The 10,676-nt window shown below is 36.0% G+C and overlaps 1 protein-coding gene across 1 annotated transcript; it reads left to right on the top strand.

Moving 5' to 3' along the window:
* The first annotated feature begins 3,874 nt into the window (after window positions 1-3,874).
* LOC145223666 (uncharacterized) lies at window positions 3,875-9,686 on the top strand. The gene is made up of 12 exons (XM_080090065.1): window positions 3,875-3,878; window positions 4,054-4,149; window positions 4,358-4,393; window positions 4,827-6,125; window positions 6,249-6,320; window positions 6,439-6,492; window positions 6,589-6,654; window positions 6,725-6,784; window positions 7,266-7,510; window positions 7,851-8,012; window positions 8,632-8,697; window positions 8,998-9,686. Exons 1-12 carry the CDS (start codon window positions 3,875-3,877, stop codon window positions 9,070-9,072), a joined length of 2,235 nt encoding a protein of 744 aa, XP_079946191.1. The 3' UTR covers window positions 9,073-9,686.
* The last annotated feature ends 990 nt before the right edge of the window (window positions 9,687-10,676 follow it).

Here is a 10,676-nt window from a genome sequence, read left to right as displayed (position 1 = left end):
TACCATGTAGACTACCCGATATTCGGGCGATGGCAGAACAAAGAGTAGTTGGTTTAAAAATCTGTTTGCTAAGGGACAGCGACCTTCAAAGTAAATACACCCGCAAAACCCTGTAAAAGTTCGCATTGTGTTGACTGAGCAGGCAATTGTAAACGGGCAGCCTTAAAAGACGTGTTTATGCAAGGTATTAAATGTATCCAGATCTCATGAATGGCTCAGTGGGAGAGCTCACTTGTTTTCGACAAAATGAACTGGTTATGGTATGGGCCCTCTTGAAATTGGGTAACGTACGCATGTCCATTTAAAGTATTGTAGGTGGCGTATATAGATAGCCATGAAATAGGATGCAGTATGTAGATATATTAATAAATTGGCACATATTAGAAGGTCACATTTCTAGTTATGTATTGCTGATGATGTATTTAGTTGCTACAAAATGCACATGTCGGTAAAAGTTAATCAATTGGTATATTTTGCGCTAACGTTGAAAGGCTTTAAACTTGAGCGGAATAAAAGGCTGTCGTTACTTACAACTAGTGATGTACCGAATGGGCTAAATCTCGATTCGGCCGAAACCGAATATTCGGCCGAATCAACCGAATCATTTATGACGTCACGCGAAGTCGTACCCTACGCGTTTGACATGAAAACATAAGTTTATCTACCAGGCAATTAGAGCAGAATGGTTGTGTTTCGTCCTTATTTTAGTTCTATGTGGTTTAACATTGCCTCAAGCATGATTGCCAACCCGACAATGAATTACTGATTTTTTGTCTGCAGTGGAAAAAGCGTCAATGTGTTAAAAAATATAATGATTAACGCGATTTTTGTTGGTAATAAGCAGAAAAGACACGTTTAACACTTTAAATGTGTGTTCGTAAAAGATTCGGTTTTGGCCGAATCGCAACAAATTATTCGGCCGAAACCGAATCTTTGCAAAAGTGGCCGATTCGGCCGAATAAATTCGGCAAACCGAATATTCGGTACATCTCTACTTACAGCCTTTAACAAGCAGCTGTTTATTGTTGTTCTGCATGTTTTAAATTGTCGGCAAATGGATTTCTGTTGTTACGCTTGTTTAGGTCTAGTTTAGGATTGGTTTGAGAGGATTTAGAAATCGAGTCAACACCGGTTTAAACAGGATTTTTAAGACTAGAAGAACAGCGTCATAAAATATACACCAGGGGGTTAAATCCTCATTTTATCTCTGCAGCGAAACAGCGCTTGGTCTCTGCTTTGTGTAAGTAAACAATACAATGACCTTATAAAACTTTGTGGGTAACATGGTGAAAGTGATCCTGACAATTGTGCTTTATGTTTTTCTTCTCTGCATTTTGTCAAGTAATAATTGAGGAACAGTCAGTTTTTTTTCTGGAATTTAGGATATTGGGCAACCCTAAAATACGCAATGTACGCAATCTACCAATGAAACTATTCAAGATGTTGGCGGTTAAGGCTATTAGGGTCAGGGTGAGGGTTTAGTACAAATAACTTTACACTTCAATCTCAGATACCCTTTGGACCTAATCACTACTGTTAACATGCTGTACCATGCTGTGTTTAGTACCACCCTCAATACATTTGAGAATTATAAAGCCCAAAATGAGATCTAAAATTAAATTATAGTGTCATTTTTATTATAAATCCTTACCCATATAAATGTGCTAGGCCTCGTGCTTAATGTACACGTCAAATGACCTGTTGTTTCTTGTCTATTTGTTTTTCTAGTTCAAGACGACGCGTTAAGCGGCTAAGTGCTAGGAACATATTTGTAAACAAGTCCAAACCTAAAAAATACAGGACCGAAACCTGGTCAAACTTACAACGTGGGCGCTAAGGCGAGCGGCATCAGTTTCTATTATAACCCGTTTTCCAACTGACATAAAGAATGATTGATTTTAGCAAAACCTTTAAAGACTCAGATTGTGGAGCTACTTTCTAGATTACTCAGCAAAACTGCAGTTGCAAGATTAGCGTGACCGTCACATGATCAATGTACGAACGTTGCTTAAAAAATTAAAACCAGCATCCACTGCTAAAGGAGTCTGAATCGGTGATGCACCTGTTAAGTTGCGCAAGGTCACGAATAAATAACATAAACTTTGCCAAGCATTGGCACGTTACCGATTACGTTAACCTGGACAACATGGGTGATTACCTGCGATCTAATTTGTGACCACCATTAGTTTTACATTTACCATTGTTCAAGTCTCATACAGGTTGATAGTTTAAATTTAGTGCAGTTCGCACTTAGCAAGAAATTACAATCAGGGGTTCCGGACCACCCCTTTTCAAAAAGTTGTGCGTTAATTAAATAAGCCCAAATCGTTCCTTTTACCGCTGCGTGATAGCAGAGAGTCGTTATCTCAAAGCCGTGAGCCTTCAATCTCTTGTATTCGCTTGTTATCTAACGCCAATTGTGACGTAACAAGGGTTTAATAAGGTGTTTTATGCGCTGACAATCTGAAAGTTACCTTCCGGCTAGGACGCTGGTTGCAATTTTTTTAAGTGTTAACTGTGCTAAATGCAACTGTTTTTTCATTTCAACAATGTAAAATGAGTAAAAAATGGTTAAAAACGTTTAATGATGTATTGTAGTGATGCACCGAAGTTTCGGTTGGCCGAAACATTTCGGCCGAATCCGCTGTTTTCCAATGTTTCGGTTTCGGCCCGAACTTTTTTAAAAATTCGGCCGAAACCGAACTTTTTTATTGCATTGAATTTAGGCCTTAAACTTCATTTTCGCCCAAACGAAACATCAAGAACTAACTATTTGTTGTATCTATAAAATACGAGCCACGTTGTCTGCAAAATATTAGATGTTTACTAAAGCTTAAACATTGTGAAAGTGATTTTAGTTTGTCAAAATTGAGTTCTCTCGCATCAACAACACAAGGTTCAATTGAAAACATCCATAAGAAAGGGGATTTTAGGTTCGGCCTGATTCGGCCGAAATTATTCGGCCTCATGGCCGAATATTCGGTTTCGGCCCGAACCTTTTTAGTCGGGTTCGGTGCATCACTAATGTATTGTTTCTGTTCACTTTGTTAATAATAAATAAGTTAACGGTTTCGACCCGCCAAACACGTACTATAGTTTGCCACACACAATAGATCGATGTTTATCCAGTTATGTTATTAAGGTAAACGTAATTTGTTACTTGCCGCAATTTATGCCTTCTGCAGTTACCAACTTTAGTGCATTCGTTACATTGCACAACCTAAGTAGGATTACCGCTTCAGAAATGCATTCAGTTCTTTAGAAATTGCACCCCGTTTTGTTAAGCAACGATTTTGATTACCTGACATGGCTCCACGCTTATCTTTCAGCTGCAGTTTTGCTGAGTAAGCTGGATAGCAGCGGCGAAATCAGGAAACTACGAAGCTTTCTTTAAAATTAATTGTTCTTGCTGGCAATTGGACAGGTAGAGAAACCGCCAAAGTCGAAAGTTGGACCGGGTTTGGGCCTGCTTACAATTTTGAACAAAGCGCTTTGCCGCTTAACGCGTCGTTTTGAACCAGAAAACGAAATAGGCGACAGGACAATTTAGTGGCATTTTGACGTGTCAATTACGTATTCAGTCTCGTGCGGTCTAGCACTTTAGTGTGGGAAATTTTCCAAAACGATCTAATGACGTATAATGACGTTATTAGGGAAATTCCCAAAATAAAATGTTGGACCCTTTATGCGTTAAACCAGAATGCCGTTTATGCGTTAAACCAGTATGCGAATAACCGGATGATTTTTTTAACAAACTATGAGCGACGGTTTGGGATTTTCAATTGTGACGCAATTAAACGGTTGATGGAATTAACCGGTTTCGTCTGTACCAGATTGCAACAACCCACCACAATGTGATGTCACATTCTACTCTATGAGTGAGTTGTTATATCCATCCTAGGCCCCGAAAACAGAGAATACATTCGCTTTCAGCAACAATGAATAAATATTGTCATGCTACTGGTGCTGAGTTAATAAACTCAGTTGGCAAGTTCTTAAACTAAATCACTAGCCTAACTACAATTTTTAATTGCACCACCTTAAATTCCACAGATCATAGTGCTGAAAATGTGCAGAAAATTGATATAAGAGGTGCAAGAGTTAATAAGTCCATAGTTGGAGTTCAAAAACTGTTCCAGTACTTTAGAGGTAAACCTTTTGTAAACATCAAGTTTGGAAATTTTACATTTGGAACTATGTGTAGTAGGAAAAGGGCATATATTTTTTTCTTGTAAACATGAATAGGTCTATTTCGGTGGTAACTTGCCACTTGAAAAAACAAAGTAGATAAAAAATATGAGTAATACTTCTCAAAATGACTATACAGTAATATTTAGTTTTTAATTTGACTGCTTAGGATCCAGAAAGAAGCAACCTGATAAAAAAACAAAAGGTAACTGCTTTTTTAGTATGTGTTATGTTACTTTTTAAATGTATCATCATTTAGATAACACAATTTAAACTTAAAATAAAACTGTTGGGGCTTAAATCTGTCAACGGTTAACAAATCAATAAAATGTATATGAATATAAATGCAGAAATAAACCACAATAGGTGCTGATAAAAATGTGATTAAATACTAGAGATGTACAGAACATTTGGTTTGGAGTATAAAAAAGGCATAGAACCAAGTATAAAATAAGCATAAAGATTATATTATTATATTAAAATAGTCTGTGTATGTGCAGTGGCAACTCGCAATGTGTGCTAAGCCAACCTAAAAGAACACTATAGGAAAAAAATTGTTTGGCCATGAAACAAAATATTAGAAAAAGTGGAAAATGCCAACTTATGCTTCATAAAGTTTTCATGTATTTTAAATACAGTTGCTGGCATAGAAAAACACCAGAATGAGCATTTGAGGAGCTTACCAGCAAATGTATTGCTTTATGATGAAAAATTGAAAGAAAACAAACTACCAGATGTGCATCCTGGAATGCATGAGTATAATGCCTATGGAGAAGAGGATCTTTTTGATAGAGCTATATTTATTTCAACTTCACAACGAAAACCTGCCCTCCCTTTACATCATCACCCTGTGTGTTTTGACAGAATATTAAACCTAACCTCACACAAAAAAATTATTGCAATAGTTGGCCCACCTGGCTCAGGAAAAACCACACTTTCCAAAAAATTGGCCAAATTGAGTCAACAAAATCAATCTGCCATCTTTTTGCTCAGGTTTATGGACCTAAATTATAAGCAGCCTCTAACATGCAAACAACTTTTTGTTGACTTTCTTTGTCCTGAGTTGGACAACGACACAAAAGAAAATGCATTTCTATGGATGAGAGAATATCCAGATAAATGTGTATTTGTTTTTGATGGATATGACCAGGCCTTTTGGTCACTTGATATGCGACCACCTAATGCATCTTATGATACCCCATTGCCAATAGATCAGTTAGTAGCAAATCTTTGTTGCAAGAAGTTTTTTAAAAATTCTTTGCTGATTTTTACATCACGGCCCTACAAAATTCCTAAACTCCCACCATTCTTTCGTCCAGATGTGACACTTCATGTTGATGACCTTTCCACTGAAGACATGAAAAAGCTGTTCTATGCTTTAACAGGGGATAGGGCAGATGAATTGTGGGAGATGTTATCCACTAAAACCCCACAGATGTTTAGCCTTTGTCATAATCCTTTATTATTGCAATTTATTATTTTTGCTGTTTCACATCAAGGTTTAAACGAAGTGAAAACAGTTACAGATGTTTTTCAAGCTGTGGTAGAGCAACTAAGATACTCCGAACATGCACGTAACATGCATATTCCCGAGTTATATGAACCACTTGGAAAAATGGCATATGAAGGAATGCTACTGAAATCAGTTGTTTTTACCAGAAAAAATCTTGGGGCTCTTGACCCCAAGATTGTCCAAGATCTCATCATAGCCTTTGCTCGTAAAATTGGCTTTCCAAGTCCACGACTGTTTGATGGTGACGAGCAATTTTACTTCTCTCATCAAATGTTGCAGGAAATGTTTGCGGCCAAGTACATCTGCGAGTTTATGCCAGATAAGGAATTCCTCAAAATCATCCCTAAAGTGGTTGATGGTGGTCATTGGTCCATGGTTAGACGATTCTTATGTGGTCTCTTGCTGGGAGACAAAGACAGGAAAGGTAAATGGCTCAACTTGTAATATGGATGGTTAGTTAGTCCATATACTGCAATCAGCACCTGGTAGTTTAGATTAACTCACTCATTTTAATGTCAAACTTAGTAGGATATTTATATCTTGACAGATGTACAATCACCATCAGGTGAAACTTGTGCACCATCAGTTCAGCTCTCTGCAACATCTTCGAACAGTCAAGGTTTGATAATTAAAAAAAAATAGTTAGTCACTAACCAAAAACAACAGAAATATTCTAAATATACTTTAGCATTCATTTTTGAAGCATTTAAGATTTATTAATCAGCTTAGTTTTGCAGATGAAGTCCTTGACATTACATCAGGACCTAAAGCATCAAAACAACGGAAACTGGGTAAAAGTTGTTCTGTTTACTCAACAATGGTAGCTTGCACTTGTAACACACTTAAAGCAGTTTTGTAAAAGGCTGTTATCAATATTATTTTAACAGATGGGCAAATTTTATTACCCCAAGCTGCTTTAGTCAAGCTTTCTGCAACAGAAATAAAAGGAAAAGGTAATGAATGCAAATGCGTTTTTGTACATGTGTTTCATTCATTTGTTCAATTCTTTTAATTTTCTGGCAGACAAACCATCAATCTTTTCTTGTTTGTTGATAAAGAAGCTAAAGAACTCACAGAATATTGGTGATTATTAACTTTTCATGTAAACTAAATTAAAATTACTGTCTAGTTTTTTGTACTGTTCTTGAAATGGGTGTCAATTGTGTTTTCCTGTGTTTTGTCCATGTAATATTGGTGTGAAACATGCTATATGACTTAAAAGTACTTGCTGACAAAAAGGTAAGCCACAGTGGTTTGTTTATGGTTTGTTTGACTCTGTAGACCTGTAGGATACCAACAAAAAGTAGATGCATTTTTCATATGGACCATGGATATTTTTCTTGATTACTTTAATGATTCAAACAAACAATTTATTGTTACAGGTTTTTATGCACTATTCAGTTGATTAAATTGGCAAAGACTGTTATAAAAAGGCAGAATTAGACTGTAGGTTGGGTCATTCTTGTTTGATATTTGGTTTGTTTGTTTTAAATAGCGTTGCTATGTTTGACCATAATTAATAACAATAGATCACTGAAATAAGTCTTCTGTTACTTTTTTTTAGATTTGCTTGAATTGTTAATTGATTTGCAAGAATGCAGCGATGAAATGTTGAAATCATGTGCAGAGCACATTCCCAGTGTGATTGATTTGAGTGAAACTCCAATTTCATTGAGTGGGGCTCACGCATTGGCACAGACACTTCCTGGTTTGGATCAACCTCTTGAAAAACTGGATCTATGTCAATGCAAATTAAACCCTGAATCATTCAAGTGGATTTGTGAAGGAATTCAAGCAATGGAACACAAAGTTAGTAAATGTTAACTAAAATGGTCTTACATGTTGTTAGTTTTTTCTTTTTATAAATAAAGATTTTGTGTCAGTAAGAAGTTAGATTAGAGCTTTTCATAGAAAACTACCACCAACTTTTTTTTGAACCTAAGGTTTGCCTTTGGTACCAAAAAAAGTAAATAGCTCAAAAATTAAAAAATGTAAAAAAAGAAAACTGTGATTTATCACTGAACTGCTACATGTCCTTATAGGCATGATAATGCAAGTAGGTATTGAAAACTTACGACATTACAAAACACAACATTGATTATTTTTGCATTTGATACACTGTGCTTAAAAACTGCCTATATCTCCACAGATGAAGATGCTTGATGTGGGGAAAAATTATATAGGTGATACCGGTGCCATTCATGTAAAAACTTGCCTGGATGGAATGGAGACCTTGGTGCTTTGGGCCTGCAACATTACATCTGCCGGAGTACAAAGTATATGTGAGGGACTTGATGAGCTTGTTAGTCCGGTAGGTGTAAGTATATTTAAAAAAACCCATATAGTTTCCAAAATTTACCTGGATCATACGTGGTCAACTGTCGAAGCCATGGCTTTGTCAAATTGCGGAGAATAACTGAAGCATGTCACTACTATTTTTTTTATTTTGAACAGAAAAAAGATTTGGCATAGATTTAATGACTATTTAAGAGCACAACCACGTAACAATTTTTGTTTATAACTTTCAAATCTTTATTTAATAATGATTCTGGGCCTTACATAGTGGAATTTTTTTTTTGATTTGAAAAAAAGAAAATTTATTATTTGAAAAATTCAAAACCTTTATTTGATAACAGCCCTAGTGACACTGGTATGGTCAACATAACTCACCAATGTAATCATATTGGTTTACTCTATGACTAGAGTGCTTTTACTGCTAGATCTAAAGTGATTTAATTATTAAAAATTGACTTTTGTGTAGAAATTGCTTGGCTGCTCATGTGAAACAAGTCTTAACAGGACTTAAATGTTAAAGGAGATTAATAAACAGAAATTTCAGAAAAGGGCTCATGCTTAATCTGACTAAAACTGCAGTGAATTTTTCTACTCCCAAATCAAATGACATGTGTCAATCACAGTTTTTTTTGTAGATTACAGCTGTAAAGTTTGGTTTTGAACAAACTTCCATCCATAATTCTCTACCTTGCATACAAGTGGTAAATACAATTAACATAGTATGTTGTGATTTAGCAAAAATGTTTGTTACTACTCACCTAATTTGTTTCTCAAGTTAATACCCAATGCAGTAACCAGATTTGTTCGATGTGATGCAATGCAAACTTGTTTATTTTTATACCACCACAATGAAAACATTTTAAAGTTTTAGTCAACTAAAACTTATGGCCAACAAATTACAGTTAGATGTCTCCTTTGTTTGTGGAAACCTTATTTATTACATACAGATACTGATGCTGTAGCTTATAAACTCATCCAAGGCTTTATATATATATTTTCAGGGTTTCCACGAAGTTTTGAAAAAAAAGAGTGAATCTAAGCCATCATGGGGTCATTACAACAAAGCTTCACAATAAAGCTGAAATATTTTTAGTGCAGTTTGTTTAGCAACCTTTTTATTGGATTTTATTATGTAATAGCTAGTGAGATTTTGTGGTAAAATTAATCTTTCCAAAACTATGCGTTACAGTTTTAACATTTTAATGTACAAATTTTTGCTTTCAGTAGAAAGTTTATAACTTGTTAGGTCGCTGGTTAAGAACCCCTGTTTACTGCATTAAAAAATGTGGTAGGAGAACACACATACAAATCAAGTTGATTCAAGTGACATCGTTTTTAGTGGCGGTATATTCTATCACTGTAAATAATAATCTTAGATTAATTTATCCGCTATTTTTAGACGTTTGTTAGCAGTCTGGAGAGGGGTTGTTACAGTTTATAAAATAGATCAATAAAAAATCATTGTAATAATTACTTTCTTGAAAGGGACATACATTGTTTTCTTACTTATTTTGATGGGTCCTTTTCCTTGTCCAACTAGATTACTGCAGCATTAAGGCATTGTTGTTAATTGCGTAACACGCGGCTAAGAATGATTTGCCAAACTTTTATCACATCGCATGTTCTTAATTTTGACATCAAATAAACTCAATAATTAAGTTTTTTTTATCAAATAAACACAATAACTTGGTACTAATTTGTGTTGGAACTCATTCGTTTTTGCTTGCGATAACAATCATGTTATATAGTAGGTCATATGGCGATTTTCAGCCAAACGCGGTTGTTTTCTCACGGTTTGGTCAGAAAAACGTGGTTCAAAGTTTAATCCAACCCCATTATACTGTAGGCTCCCAAAACGTAACCAGTGCGTTTAACGGCGAGGGTAGAGTCAGAAATTAGCCCCACGGCAGTGCAGTTCAGAGTTGTTAGGCGGGTCAGGTTCGGGCTTTGGTTTCTTCAAAAAAAAAACGGACTTGATTCGGGCCTGACTTTACACAAGGAGTGTCCAACTCGAACACACCGCCGTGCCAAATTTAGTTTTAAAATATACTCGCGTGCCAACGTTGGGTACCTTTCCGACCATTTCCTAAAGGTGTTGTCGGTACGTGCTCAATTTGCAACGGGGCTTAACTATTGTCAAAAAACGAACAATTTAATTGGTGGGGTGTTTAACTTTACTACTGATCATCTTTACTGAAGTTAGAATAAAGGCCAAGAAGAATCAATAGAAACAAATTTTAGTTACGTGATAACTCCAAATGTTTACCATCGGAATAAACGTCTGAATTTGCAAAAGCTTGTGTGCCAATTTTAAACGCTCTGCGTGGCACTTTTGGCACGCGTGCCACGTGTTGGACATCCCTGCCTTACACTCTGTGTCAGTATTTTTTGAATAAATCTAACTAGTTAAGTAGCCAGTTACTGGACCTGACCATATGTCAAACAGCCCTAAAACTCCTTGTTTCAAGACTGATTTTCTATTAGGTTTGTTGTCTTTGGATATTTTAGACTTCCATGTATATGCCTGTCAATCAAACTCTTGGGCCGGAACGGGCTTTTCAAAAACGATTCGGATTCGGCCTTCAATTTTAGGCCCGTTTAGGGCAGTCGAGACATGAGGTAGAGAGAGGAAAGCCTGCTCTACGTAGTGTGGAACAGCGGCGATTCAACGCACAAACAA

This window comes from Phallusia mammillata, chromosome 4 (genome assembly GCF_965637545.1).
Source record: "Phallusia mammillata chromosome 4, kaPhaMamm4.hap1.1, whole genome shotgun sequence".
NCBI classification, from domain to species: domain Eukaryota; kingdom Metazoa; phylum Chordata; class Ascidiacea; order Phlebobranchia; family Ascidiidae; genus Phallusia; species Phallusia mammillata.
Note: the sequence above shows the minus strand (reverse complement) of the source record. Positions and strands in the feature narration are given on the sequence as shown.

Bases quoted from the DNA above. Each gene is read 5' to 3' on its own strand.
- LOC145223666 (XM_080090065.1), top strand. The intron at 4,150-4,357 runs GTAAACCTTTTG...TTGACTGCTTAG, and splicing joins ACTGTTCCAGTACTTTAGAG to GATCCAGAAAGAAGCAACCT. The intron at 7,511-7,850 runs GTTAGTAAATGT...ATATCTCCACAG, and splicing joins TTCAAGCAATGGAACACAAA to ATGAAGATGCTTGATGTGGG.